Source organism: Bos javanicus, chromosome 28 (assembly GCF_032452875.1).
Source record: "Bos javanicus breed banteng chromosome 28, ARS-OSU_banteng_1.0, whole genome shotgun sequence".
NCBI classification, from domain to species: domain Eukaryota; kingdom Metazoa; phylum Chordata; class Mammalia; order Artiodactyla; family Bovidae; genus Bos; species Bos javanicus.
Genome location: NC_083895.1, coordinates 3480448 through 3495188, shown reverse-complemented (window position 1 = coordinate 3495188; position 14741 = coordinate 3480448). Strand labels below are relative to the sequence as shown.

The following is a 14741-nucleotide window of genomic DNA, read 5'->3' as shown; positions in this document are numbered from 1 at the left end:
GAGTGCCACTGGCTCACAGTGGCCAGGTATTTTAGACTTGGAGGGCCATGTGGTCTGTGTTCGGAGCTTGTAGCCTGAAAGCAGCTACCGACAATACATCGGTGAAGGGCACGGTGGGCTCCTGTAAAACTTGATTTACAGTGCGGAGTGGGCTGGGCTGCAGTTTGCCAGCCCCTGATCCAGAGGGTTGTGAAGAATTCTTGGAATCATAGTGTTTCTAGCATTCTGTCAATACATTTCGTTGAACCACACACATACGTACCAGTTTGTAAGTATGCTTGAAATTGGATTGGAAGGGAAGTGTAGCAGGTTCCTAAAATTTACCCAAAAGTCTCCCTCAAAGCTTTAGCTTGCAAAAACAGAACTTTAACCCCCCTTGGAACCTGTTTTTATTGTGCCGTTTCTTTTTGCTTCATTGTCTTATAATTGAAAAAAAAAAAAAAGTCCTATTATCATGCCATCAAAAAGCAGGAAGAGGTGAAGTGAGTTTAAAAATTGCCTGGGGAGTCCCATGTCGGAAAAGACATGATGACCTGGGGGAGAGCCAGAGGCTAGGCCATGGCAACAAGGGAACTGGGTCATTTCAGGAATGGTTTTTAAAAAGAGAATGTTTGACTTGGGAAAAAGAAGGTCAGGGGCTAGTGTGAGAGCTGTTCAGAAAACCTAAAGAAATCATGTGTTTGTCTCCATTTCTCACAGGGTAGAAGTCAGGTCAGTAGGTTTAGGTTAGATGTAGATCAGCTTTCAGTTAGTGAGCAATTGGAACATCCGTCAGTGGAAAGGTCTTCCTTGAAAGGAAGCAGCTGCCCTCCGTGGGCATGTTTAGCTGGGAGGTCCCTCTCCCAAGTGAGAGTTTGGACTGAGGACCTTATGCCAATAACTAACTATCATGATGATTTCCATTTACTAAGTACTTGCTAAGTGCCTTACGTACAGTTTCTTACTTAATCCTCCCCCAAACACTGGTGTAGACAACTGAGGAGACCCAGCGACACTCAGGATCAGAGAAATCAAGTAACTTAGCCAAGGTCACACAGCTGATCAAAGGCAAAGACTAGATTTGAGCCCAGATCTGATGAGCCCCTGAGCTCATGCTGCCTTCCTGAGTCTCTGCTTTGCCTTTCCTGGCAGGTGCTACATGAACCCCTGATTGACGAGGACCCTGTGTTCATTGCCACGTGCACGGAGAGGGAGCTGCGGAAGAGGAAAAAGCGGAAATTTAGCCTCTGGGTCCGGCAGTGCTCTTCCACCGGCTTCATCATCCAGGTGAGCCCTGGGCCGGCCCCAGAGGGCAGGGAGGATTTGGTAACCAGTGAACTTGCTTACTTACCCTGGTCACTGCGCTTCACTGGGTGCTGCAGCTGAGGCTGGGTTGGGCTGCTCTTTTCCTTGCAGGGGAATGGGGGTAGCTGGCACTGTCCCCTGCATGTTCCTTCATGCCCACCCCAGCCCCTCTGATTAAATAACAGCTGTAAACACAGATCAGGGCTCAGTACGTGCAGTGTAAGCCAGCGGCTTCACCAGAACAGTGGGCAGAGAGGTGGCTGCCGTGACTCTTGAGAGCACCCCGTGTAATGTCCCAGAAAGGCCCCCACCCCACACCGGGTCCCTGTCCTCCCTTCCAGTCCCGAGGACACCTCCTCAGGGCTGCAGTGGCCTCAGGAGCATGGTTTTCTGAGCCAGCCATGCCACCTGTTCCCTGCTCTGCTCTTCTGTTTTGGAAGAGGTGGCCAAGCTCTGCTGCAGGAACAGCATCAGACGTTGAGCTCCTGGAGCAGGCAGGGGGCCGAGCACATAGGAGGGAGTGGGGCTGGCAAAGCAGACCCCGCCTCACTGCCCTGCCAGGCTGCAGCGCCAGGCCCAAGGCATGAGGGTTGGCATACCTCCTGCCCCCACAGGGAAGGAGTCATAGGAAGGTTAAGCTGAGCATCTCCTCTGGATGTGCCCCTGTGCATGTGCCCCGCAGCAGCCCACCTTCCCCTTGGGCTTCAGGGCCTCAGGTGAGGCTGGGCCTGGGGTCTCCAGCTGGCCTCACCTACAGGCTGCAGACTGTTATCACAGGGACCCATCCCAGAGTGGAAACCACTCCAGACGTACCGCCTGGGCTTTCCGTTCCTGCACAGCACCTGCCGACTCTGTGGTATCCTATGTGGTGACACTGCTCTGGGGATTGGGGAGTCCATTTCACTGTATGTATGACATTCAGTCATTCTTTGAATAAATTCTTACTGAGTGCTGTTGCCTGCAGCATCGGCCAGACAGTGAAATCATGGCTCTGCCTTCTTAGGAGTCTGCCTGTGTGGCTTTTGATAGAATGTTCACATGTGGCTTCTGTGTGCCTCTGGTGCCATTTCCTTTTTACTGTAAATTTAATGAGTAGCGAGGAGTCAGGACCATTCCCTGCAAGGCCTCAGGTCTCCTTCTCTCTGTGTGTGCAGTTTCCTTCTAGTTTCTATGAAATCTATAAAATCCCCATCTATAAAGTAAAGGGTTTGGATTGGTACCTTGAAGTTTCCTTTTATTTCGAAAACTCTCTGGTTCTAGGAGGCTTTGTGCAGCTTGAGGGTTTGAATTTAGAAGCCAAAATTGAAGCTGGCAGCTCCCGTTCTTGGTCTTGCCTCCACTATGGCCGAGGCAACAGGAAGCCCCATTTGCGCAGGTACCCTTGTTTCATCTGTCTCGTGGCAGGTGGAGTGAGGACTTTCTTGGCCTCCCCACTTCTCTGGTCCAGATGAAGGTGCCTGTGGTGGCAGCAAAGTAGGGAGGGACGCCTCTGCCTGCAGAGGACCCACGTGGCCTGGGGACAGTGGTCTTTTTAGCATCCTGACCCTTGTCTTGGTTCCCCAGGCCCTAACTCTGGTTAGGCAGTAGCCTGGGAAGATCCAGCCATGGTGCGAGGGGCAGGGGGTGCCTCCCACCCCCTGAGCCTTCATACTTGCATCTCCTCTGTTCTTACACCCTCTACGTTTCCCAGATGAGGTGGCTCAGTGCTGCTCTGTCCAGGGGCCCCTCCTAGGTCCTGAGGCCGAGCTCTGCTGCTTTCTGTGTGAACTAAGCTGACTCCCAGTTGCCCTGGATATCAGTGTCCTTATCTGTAGAGTAAAGGGGTGGGGTAACTTAATCGGTGAGGCCCCTTCCACTGCAGAGTTCTGTGATATTTAACTTTTTTAGTATTATGTATGGGGTAATGTATGCAAGCATGTTTTCTTCATTTTAATTTGTTAAATAAATTATTCTAAATGATTTTATCCACTGGAGAATCCAAGCAGCTAAACCTAAAGAGCCTGTGGCCAGCCTGCTGCCCAAATGGCCCTCTGCCCCCTGCTATCCTCTCACTGGTAGCAGATCCGAGGCTGGCTGATGGGATGCAGCAGACGTGGTACGTGAAGGGGCTGGAAAGAGGGTGTGCATGGTTCTCCTCTGGCCTCTCTGCTCTGACCGTGAGCAAATGTCCAGGCTGGATCACGGAGTTGGGAAACCACCTGGAGCCATGTATCACATGCCCCTGAGCAACGTGGTTGTCTGTTACACAGTAACAGAACTCCCCTGGGGCCTGCCAGCTAGGGTCTGCAAAGCTGACCAGGTAACTTTCTTATTTTCACCTGTCATGGACTCAGCTGATACCTGGAAGGGATGGGGATTTACAGGTGTATTTCTGGGGAGGCCAAGGCCTGGCTTCGGCTTTATGATGTCATTCAGCCAAGACTGAAAGATGTGCTGGCTGGACTGCTTGCTTTTGAGGTAAGTCCAGGTGATTAGCTCCACTTGAAAGATTCCAGACCAAGGGTTAAGTGAGAAAAGTATTCCAGATTGGTCAGTGATTTCTCAAGTGGTCCCAGTAAAGGTCAACTCCAACCCTCAGATGAGTGAGTACATCCCTACAGGGCACCTGCATAAGAAGGGAAGCAAACAGCTAGCTAGACAGTGCTGTTGAAAGGGAGAGTGCCGAGAAGAACCCCAGTGTTTTTAATACCTTATATGTCTACTGCTCTTGAGTTCATTTGAAGGGGAATCATATGAAAGTGGTTAAAAGTCCTATGTGATATAACTCATGAAGAGACTGTAGGGAGGTATGTGGAAGAAGAGATGGAATTAACTATATTATCCTGAAAATTAACAAGTTAATATCTTTCACTTCTGGGAGTGCAAGAGGCAGGGAGTAAAAAGTTCCCAGGAGAAAGAAGGCATCAGAGAAGGTGTGGTCACTTCAGAGACAGAGTGGAGATGCCTCATGGAGATGCCATCCCACTCAGTGAGGTGGTGCTACCTCATCTATCCTCAGATCTCCCCTCTAGCCCTCCTTCCAGAAGCCTTGTATGTGGGGTCTGACTCGTGGTGGGCCTGCTCTCCCATCTGACATTTGTAGACTTGCACTGAAGGCCTGCTCACTGCAAAGTGCTTGGCTCCAAGATGTCTATCTTGGTGTCTCACCATGCACCAAACACTGGGAAATAGATCAGCATGTTTCAGTGCCCGCCTGCAGCGCTCAGGGCTGAGGAGCAGCCAGGTGAGGCCATCCACTTTGCCCTGTGATGGAGACCGCTGCCTGTAGGAGTGGGCCTTTGGGTTTCTGATAACCTGGCAAGTTGTCATGTGAGTGGGGGGTGAGATTTGTGTGGTGTATGTGGGTCTATTCTGAAGGAGCGTATCTTTTTTTTACTGTGATAAAATAAACATAACATAAAATTGACCATTAAGTGGCATTAAGTACACTCACTGTGTTGTGCAGCCATTACCACCATCCATTTCCAGAACTTCATCATCATCCAGAACAGCTGGGAGCACCTCTCTTAGTAAGGGAACGATACACTGTCGCACAGACAGAGTGAGCTCCCTGCACGCAAAGCACCTTTCAGATGCACCGTGGATGCTGCTGCGGCTCGGGGGAGGGGCCACCGAATGTGCAGCACTGGTCACACTGCCCCCGTCAGGCTGCTCTGTCTGCTGTGCCTGTGGGACTCCTAGTAACGGGAGGTGAGGGGCCGGGACAGTGTATGTACTTGTCCCCTGGTCCCAGCACTATCACCCTCATTCCATGCACGAGGAGTGCTTTTGGTCACCTGTAGCGTTCCCAGGAACTCTGCATCAGACTCAGACAGTGCTGGTGTTGCAGGATGCCCATGAGTGCCTGTTCCTCTTCTCTTTCCCAACCTGGCCTTTCTGGTTTTACCTTCTGGCATGAGCAGGGCTCAGAGGGTGTGATGGGTAATTTTGTGCCAATTTGGCTGGGTCACAGTACCCAGATAGTTGGTCAAACACTATTCTGGATGTCCCAGTGGAGGTATTTATAGATGAGATTGACATTTGGATCAGTAGACTTTGAGTAAAGCAGATTGCTCTCCGTCATGTGGGTGGGCTTCATCAAATCACTCGAAGGCCTAAATAGAAAGGAGAGGAAATTTTGCCAGCAAAACGGCCTTGGATGTGAACTGCAACTCTAACCTGGGTCTCCAGCCTGCCAGCTGTCCTGAGATTTTGGACTTAACAAACCTCCATAATCAATCAGTTTCTTGAAATAAATACCTATATCTCTTGATAGGTGGATAGGACTCTCTCAATATATCTTTGTCTCCATCCTATCATTTCCACTGCAGAGGGATTTCTGCTAGCCACTGACTCACACAGCCTGTGTGTGTCTCAGGTCTCCTGGATTCTGAACTCGCGGAGGGCAGGGACCGTGACTGCTTCTTGAACCTTGCCTCTCTAGAGCCTAAGGGGTTTGCCAGCTTTTTTTTTTTTTCTTCTAAAGTCAAAGACATCCCAGTTATCAAAAAGCTTACAAGATAGGAAAACAAGACCTCTATGAAGGAAAACCTAAGTGCAGATTGTTTTCTAACCACACTTTATGGGATTAGTGTTGTGCTGGGCACTGAAGGCCTGGAGGTGAATGGAACCCTCATGGCCTCCCTCGTAGGAGAGGCAGAAGATGAAAAATATTCATGAGGAATAAAGGCAATGGAATACTACACAGCTAGAAAAAGGAGTGAAATAATGCCAAAGGAGTGAAATAATGCCATTTGCAGCAACATGGATGAACCTAGAGATGATCATACTAAGTGAAGTAAGCCAGACAAAGACAAATATATGATATTGCTTACATGTGAAATCTAAAACTTCTCTATGAAACAGAAATGAACTCACAGCACAGAGACAGACTTGTGGGTGCCAGGGGGGAGAAGGGTAGAGAAGGGCAAGATTGGAGGTTGCGATTATCTGGTGCAAACTGTTATAGGATGGATAAACAACAAGGTCCTGCTGCGTAGCACAGGAAACTATATTCAGTATCCTGCGATAAACTATAATGGAAAAGAATGTGTGTGTATGTATAACTGAGTGACTTTGCTCTACAGTAGAAATTAACACAACATTGTAATTCAGCTATACTTAAAATATCAGTTAAAAAAATATTCCTAAGTACAGTGTGAATGATGCAACCCTGGAGGGATGTGAGGCTGTTGGAGGGCACCTGTGGGGCTAAGAACGTCTCCTGGGGCGCAGAGACCAGGGCAGAGACCAGACCATGAGAGCATACACTGAAGGGACAGGCAGGAGCCAGGGTTACTCACTGCAGGCCAGCGCTGAGCATGGCCTCCAAGCAGGATGCAGCCTTGACCAGTATCTTTCTGTCCTTATTTACACCTGAGAACACTTAAGAGACTTGAGTCTTTTATCCCAAATCGCAAGGCTGATAGGTGGGAGCAGGAAGGAATGTGAGCTCAGGTGCTGGCTGGCTCCCTATGCTGTGGGCACTGTTCCCAGGAGCCCCTCAGAGGAGGAGGAGGCACCCCAAACCCCACTGGGGGCCAGGATGTGTGAATGCAGCATCTGAAACACGGTTGACATCTCTGACACCCACTAAGAGGATTTCCATGCCTTCGAAGTGTCCATTTCAGGAAAACGAGGCAACCCACAGTGTGTTTCTGTCCACAGTGAACAATCCTCAAGGCTGGTGGAGGCCCTTCATCTTCTGGGGCGCCCACACCCTGGGGTACTCCTCACAGATCCCACAGAGGAGCTTTAGGCTGTGTGACTCCATGTTTTGACAGCAGTGGAACAAGCATGCGGGAAATCACTTGTGACATGAGGCTCTGACAATACTGAGATGGTCTTGCTCCCCAGGCACAAGTGCTCTGTGCTCTGAGACCGCATTGGATGCCTTCTTTTTGCAAAACTGCTGCCATGTTCAGATCAGAGGCGTGTGGGGCACTGCAGAGAGTGTCTTTGTGTCACAGGCCTGCTGGGCCAGCAGCTCCCAGTGAGCTTCGTCTGTACTCCCAGTGAGCTGAGTGAGGGTGAAAGGAGAGGTTTATACAGAAGGGTGCATATCCAGTTCAGGGGAGTCATGTCAACAGGTGGCTGGGGTCCTCAGCCTGGGACACTGAGGTCACTTGTCTTGGAAGCCTTGTGTCCCCTCTGTGGGTGCAAAAGGAGACCATCTCCGTAGAGACTATTGTTCTGTCTGTAGTGTCAGAAAGATTGAGAACACAGTGGGAAAAACCAACCCACCATGTAGTTAATGGTGTGCTGACCTATGGGGATTTGTTTAGCCCTGAAGCTCTTTGGGGGGAAAAGAAAAGAGTCTCCTAATTAAAAAAAAAAAAAACAAAACCAAAAACTGATATGATCAAAAAGGCCGAGTTCTCCCATTTGAATGTGTTGAGCTAGGCCTCCTGCCCCGACAGTTGAGACCCAGGGTCCCTTTCGAGGGAGGCGGTGAGGGGAAGGGCAGCTGACAGAGGTGGGTGTGGCTGAGCGTGGGGCCCCACCTGGAGCTTTATCAGAGGCCAGTCTCTGGAGGGTCAGGTGCGGGGTGCCGAGTCGGGTAGAACCATTCTGGACAAACACGGTCTCTCGCTCATTGAGTGCACCTGCCCTGGAGGAGTAAACTTCAGAAGCCAGAAATCAAAACGGAGACCTCAGGCCAGTGGACCCTGCCGCCTGCCCCGTATACAGCACTAGGTGTGTCCAGGGGCCCCTGGAAGTATCCATGAGGGGCCCCACACCTTGTGTGGCTGGGCCAGCAGCTCTGGAAGCCCCTCCTCCCTTCAGTCTAAGCCGTGGTTTATGAGCTGCTTCTGCAGTTCAGAAAAGGACAGTTTGCATACGTGGAGTGTTCGCCTCCAGCCAGGCCCCACACTCAGGCACACTACACGCATCCCTCATGTTCATAACCACCTGCCCCTATTTCATGGTGAGAAACTGGGGCCCGGAGAGGTTTTCTGCCTCGTCCGAAGTCTCAGCCTCAAGGGGCAGACCTGGAATTTAAACCCCGCCTTCCCAACCCTGGAGCCCACCCTCCGCCACTGAGCCATGATCTGTCCCCAGGGAGAGAACTCTTAGCCCAGGGGTCCCCAACCTTTTTGGTACCAGAGACTGATTTCATGGAAGATAATTTTTCCAGGGACCAGGGGTGGGGGTGATGGTTTCATGTTGATTCACGTGTATTACGTTTATTATGCACTTTATTTCTGATCTAATGCCGCCACTGATCTGACAGGAGGTACTGGTCTGTGACCCAGAGACTGGGGCCCCGAATTTACACACAGGCTGTCTGGTTCCTACCCAGCTTCATTGTTGTGTTATTGATGTTCTAACACCAGTTATGACTGATCGCCCTTGTTTTGAGACAGACTTTTCATGTTGAAAGAATTTGAGGAATTTATACTGAAGGTTTTTTTTTTTAATTATTATTTAACTTCTAATTTTTTTATGTACTAGTGAGTTACTCCTGACCTAAAACTAACTTGGAAAATGAGGCTCAGAATGAAACTGATTAACTCAAGTGAAGTTTGCTTGTGGAGTCAGAAACTGGGCGGGACATTTACCCATCTGTTTAACTGTGCAGTGGCTGGGATGCCAGCCTCAGTCTGGGGCAGGTCAGATGTGGTTATGTCCCAGGATGGGATTGGCTGTGGCACAGTACATCTGTCACAGACCCCAGTGTCCATGAGCACATGGCTTAGCACTACCATTTCCTCAGTCCGTTGAAGGGGTTAGTGTGCCCAGCCCTCCTTACCAGATAGGGAAGCAGAGACAAGAAAGAAATTATTAAGTGCCAAGTAACTGAATCAGACCCTAACTGGATCAGATTACACCCTGGGCCTCTCCCCAAGGAACTATATTCAGAAGGGTACAAAGAGCCCACCTGTCGCTCCTCCAGTCCATTGTTGTTTTACTGATACGGAGTTGATTTGCAAACTTGTGTTAGTTCATGTTAGTTCAGGTAAACAACAAAGTGATTCATTTAAATATATGCATATATTCTTTTTCGTATTCTTTTCAGTTACGGTTTATTATATTGAGTGTAGTTCCATGTGCTGTACAGTAGGTCCTTGTTGTTTATCTATTTCATATATAGTAGTGTTTGTTCAGAGAAGGCGATGGCACCCCACTCCAGTACTCTTGCCTGGAAAATCCCGTGGATGGAGGAGCCTAGAAGGCTACAGTCCATGGGGTCACTAAGAGTCAGACATGACTTAGCGACTTCACTTTCACTCTTCACTTTCACGCATTGGAGAAGGAAATGGCAACCCACTCGTGTTCTTGCCTGGAGAATCCCAGGGACGGGGGAGCCTGGTGGGCTGCCGTCTATGGGGTCGCACAGAGTCGGACACAACTGAAGCGACTTAGCAGCAGCAGCAGCAGTGTTTGCTAATCCCAAATTCCTAATTTATCCTTCTCCCCACCTTTGGTGACCATAAGTTTATGTCTGTAAGTCTGTTTCTGTTTTGTAAATAAGTTCATTTGCATCAAATTTTTAGCTTCCACATAGAAGTGATACGTATGATCATCTCTAGGTCCGTCCATGTTGCTGCAGATGGCCTTGTTTCATTCTTTGTATGACTGAGCCATACCCCACTGTATATGTACACCACATTATCCATGCATCTATGAGTGGGTAGTTAGGGTGCTTCCTTGTCTTAGCTGTTGTAAATAGTGCTGCTGTGAACACTGGGATGTGTGTATGTTTTCGAATTAGAGTTTCTCATCAATCCATCATTTTGAAAGTCAGAATCACCTATTAGCTGAGCTTTGGGATGAAACAAAAGCAAAGTCCTTGTAAGGGTGTGTAGTGCTGCAGGTGTAGCCAGAGAAGACGGGGCAGAGAGCAGTCTCAGCACGTGAGCCCTTCTTGGCCGTGGCCATGGTGAAAGGTAGCATGAGCAAACACTGGTGGTGAAAACTGTCAGTGAAGTGATGTCATAGAGATTTTGCTGGAAAACCAGGCTGATGACCCAAAGAGGGTGTGAGTCCGCATGTCCAGTAGAACTTCCCATGATGATGAAACGCCCTGTATCTGTTGCTCCACCCTGGCAGCCCCTGTTTTCATGTAGACTGAGTGCTTGACTACTGCGACTGAGGAATTGGATTCTTCATCTTTCTTAACTTTTAGTTAATTTAAATTAAAATAGCCATGTGTGTCTAGAGGTTACAGCACAGATATGAAGCTTTGCCATAAAAAAGATCATTTCTGTGTATGCAACTTGCACATAACAATAATAGCCTTGCAAAGTACACAGAGTATTATTATCTTTATAAATGAGGAAACCAAGGCTCAGAGCAGTTAACTCTCCCCAACTCACACAGTAAATGGCAGAGCCTTTGCTCCTTGAATCCAGGGCTGTGCCCTCACCAGTCTCCTGGACAGACTCCGTTCCTCTTGTGGTGAATGGGCACCTTTAACTTGGCGGTTCTCCTGCATGGCCATCCCTCCACAGGTGACAGCCCTACCCGTCTCCATGTGTCCATTCTGCGTGGTTTCCAGGTGTGCTAATGCTGCATTCTTGTACTATTTCCTCATTTCTGGGATTACACCCTCTACCTGCTCTGCATCATTAATGAATAAAAAGTTTAAGCAAAGGGTTACAGTCCCTAACACTTGACTTCCCCATCCCCAGATATGCTGCCCACCAGCAGTGGAGAAGCCCGATGCTCTTCTGTTCTGCAGGAGAAGTAGGACCAGTGGTCATGACCAGCAAAGCCCAGTGACAGCTTAGTGGAATTTTCAGCCAGTACATCTTCATGACCCTTGAGACCATCAGTGATCACAGCTCTAAGCAGTGTTTTTTTGGGAAAAGTGGTGATGAACTAGGTCCTGTCTCATGAGGTCTTGGGGCGTTTCGGAAGTAAGGCTAAGATAGCCAGACATGTGGTGCAGGCGTCTCCCAAGGTATTACCACTGTAATCCACGTTTCCTGAGATTCTTTATGTTATGATGACAATAAAAAATACATGATATCAGTGACAATATCATGGGACAAAATGTAATACCATGTATTAATAATTTTCTTCCCTCTTTCTAAATGTGTATATGAAAAAGTTAACAATCATAGGAGCCAGAAAAACTTTTTTTTTTAAGGAAAAGTGAAAAGCTTGGCACCTGAAAAATACATTTTGCTATTCTAAAGACACTTGCCAAACAAGCTGTAGCTCAGATAGTAAAAGTCTCTACTGCAGATTCCATTTTGCACGATGATGGGAGCTGTCCTGTGCCTCTCCCTGCAGGAGGAACTGTTCTAGTGTAATGATGCTCTCTGCATAGGTGGATGGAGAGCGAGAACTTTATGAAAAGCTGGAGAGGCAGCAGTTAGACATCTAAATGAGTGCTGAGTCCTGGGCACTGTCTTTTGGGAGCCCCCAGCACAGCGTATGGAGGTGTGTGGTGCCCAGTGCTGCCTTCCTCGGGGTCTGACGAGATTATTTAAGGGAGGCCCTCAAGTTTGCACACAATCAGTTGCCTATCTTCCCCAGTCAGAGCAATGGTGTGTGGTAGGTGTAAGAATCCACAGAAGGTTATGATTTTTTTTCATTCATCCCACTCAGGGATACAGGTTCACATCTTAGACCAGCTAAGAGCAAACTCAGGCCAGCGGGAGCTGGACCAAGCTGACCCAGTGGCACTTGTCAGGCAGGTTGAGTCCTTTTGTGACTTTTTGACTGCCCAGTTGACATTTCATTGAAAACCCTACCCCTCAGCTGAGACTTTTGACATTACTGTTTTTGTTACTTATTTAAATATAGATCCTGTTTTATATTCACTTTAAACTCATCATCTTCTGGTACTGAGTGCCACAGTTCAAGACCCTCCTTGGGCTCACATTGATGCCAGTTTTCAGTCTCAGTCTTCTTCCACATTTCCTAATAGGAAAAGGGAGATGTCTGACCCCGCACCTCCCCGCTTCTCCTGATGGAGCAGCTTAGTACCCCTTGGAAAGAGGCTGGCTGTAATCTGGGAAATTGCCAGTGTTCAGACTTGCCTGTGTGGACAAACAAAGCTAAGTCATCTGAGACGGTCCTGTGATACCACGATGCGTCATGGCTTCTGGAGAAGTGTGTTATTTCCAGGGGAGGTGGGGGCTGTCGCCACCTCCAGGCGTGATCTTAATGCACAGCATGTTAATAAGCACTGACTGAGGTGGGGGATCTCTCAGGAACAGTCGAGTTCCACATGGGCCTATGCTTGGGTAGTTCTGATGGGGGTGCTTCTTCTATGATTATGTTTAGTTTGTCTTTTTTGATTAAATTGGATTGTGTGTTTAACATCAAAAACATAAAAATCTCAAAATATCTATAATTCCAACATATAAAAAGAGCCATTTAAGAATATAGTCAGCATATGTACACACACACACACACACAGAAAGACTATACCATAGCAGAGTTCCCAGCAGTAATAAACACTCGCAAGCCCTCACAGTGTGGGGTGTTTCGGTAGGGAGAGTCTCTGCTGGTTTATGTGCATCCTTGTACATTGAAATCAATCTGTTTGCCAGAGAATAAAAGTTGATGTTGCCACCGCTCTGCTGCTTTTATTAACAGTTATGAGGTGGGGGAGCATCCCCTTCATAAGCCATGGTGTTTGGGCCCGTGGTCATAGGCACGCAGCTGTTGGGCAGTGAGCCCCATGGGTGGAGGCGGACCTTGAAGGTGCCCACAGATCCTGCCCCCATGTGGAGTGCCTCACCCGCTGCTTCACTCAGATGCTGACCTGGGTGTTGCTGTGGAGGGAATACGATTCTGTGGATATAACTGTGGCCCTGAATCTGTTGATTTTAGAAAGGAAATGATCCCAGGTGGACCTGACCTAATGAGGCGAGCCTTTAAAGGAGCAACCTCTTCCTGGCAAAGAGGTTGGAAGCACAGAAGGGATTCAACTCAAGACAGAGTCTCCACTGCCAGCTTTGAGGCTGGAAGGGGCCCAGGAGGGGAGGGCAGTGACCTCTAGGGACTGAGAGACCCCTCTGCCAGTTCATACAAGCAGGGAACCATGCACACGTAGCCAGCAATGCTGACTGTGGTATCCTGAACAGAATCTCACCCATGCCCTGCAGAAGCAGGTTTAAGTAGGTGCTGTGTGAACCACTAGGCTTGTGATGACTCATTACACAGTGAAAAAGCAGCAAGAGTATGCTGCTGCTGCTGCTGCTGCTGCTAAGTCACTTCAGTCATGTCCGACTCTGTGTGACCCCATAGACTGCAGCCCACCAGGCTCCCCCGTCTCTGGGATTCTCCAGGCAAGAACACTGGAGTGGGTTGCCATTTCCTTCTCCATTGCATGAAAGTGGAAAGTGAAAGTGAAGTCGCTCAGTGGTGTCCAACTCTTTGTGACTCCATGGACTACAGCCCACCAGGCTCCTCCATCCATGGGATTTTCCAGGCAAGAGTACTGGAGTGGGGTGCCATTGCCTTCTCTGAGCAAGAGTATAATATATCTAAATTTGAGTGTGTATATCTGTCCAGAAACATCAAATAAGTTGTGTGAGGAGAGGACAGCTGTGTGTGTGTGAAAGTAGAAATCATCTATTAGGCTGGATTTATATAAAGAATTGTATATTTATATATATAAACAATAATTTATATAATCTACATATATATTTTTATATAACCTATATATAATATTTATACATATATATATAAGTACTATGTAGTTAGAAACTGATTTCTGTTCTAGTTCTGCCTTGAGCACCATGACCTCGGAGGAGTCAGCAGTGTCCACCGGCTGTACCCACCCCACGACCGCCACTGTTTTCCAGCCAGGCTGTTAGACTTTCTTGATCCCTTCCATCCCGGTCGGTTTCCTTGCCCTCCTTCCCCTGCAGGTCTCTGTGAGCGCCTCCTCCATGGGAGGCCCCCAAGTGCTGGTGACCTCAGGAGCCTGGCTCAGCCCCGCTCACCCACACATGCTAACCCTCCCTGACCTTCTCCAGTTTACACCTTCCTCTTCCTGTGGCTTCTGTTTGGAGGGCCCTCTGCACCTCAGACTCAGCACCGTCACAGCTGGGCTCAGGCGCCCCTCATCTGTTCCTTGCCTCCACCCCACCGCCCAGGCCGATGGCTCCACAGCACTGCAGGACCAGTGCTGAGGGCCATAACATTTGATGGGCTGACAATGCTTTTGTTTCTCTCAAAATCAGAAGGGGAGAAAAATAAAAACTTGTAAGTTGAAGAAATTGCTTTAATATGTAATATTAATATAATTATGCCACTGCAGTTGTAAAATGTAATTTTAAATAGTTTTTCACAGAGGACGAGGCCCATGGGAGCAAAAAGGCCCTTGCAAGTCACAACACAGCCCTGCCCCTGCCTTGTTTGCGGGATGGTGGCGTTTGCCCTGGTGGTGCCATGTGTTGCTGTGCCTATGGCACAGGAAGCAGAGCGGTAGTTTGTGACCCAACCTCAGTGACATCACGCAGCTCTGAGTACTGGCAAGGGCCCTCTTCTGCCCTGATGAGCGAGTCTGA

At 48.6% G+C, this 14741-nt stretch overlaps 1 protein-coding gene across 1 annotated transcript in view; it reads left to right on the top strand.

Annotated features, from left to right (window-relative positions):
• Positions 1 to 14741, top strand: part of PGBD5 (piggyBac transposable element derived 5) — a 98101-nt gene that overhangs the window by 60773 nt on the left and 22587 nt on the right. The window contains exon 3 of the mRNA XM_061404792.1: positions 1132 to 1266. Coding sequence (XP_061260776.1) covers positions 1132 to 1266 — 135 coding nt within the window. The remainder of the gene's footprint in view (positions 1 to 1131; positions 1267 to 14741) is intronic.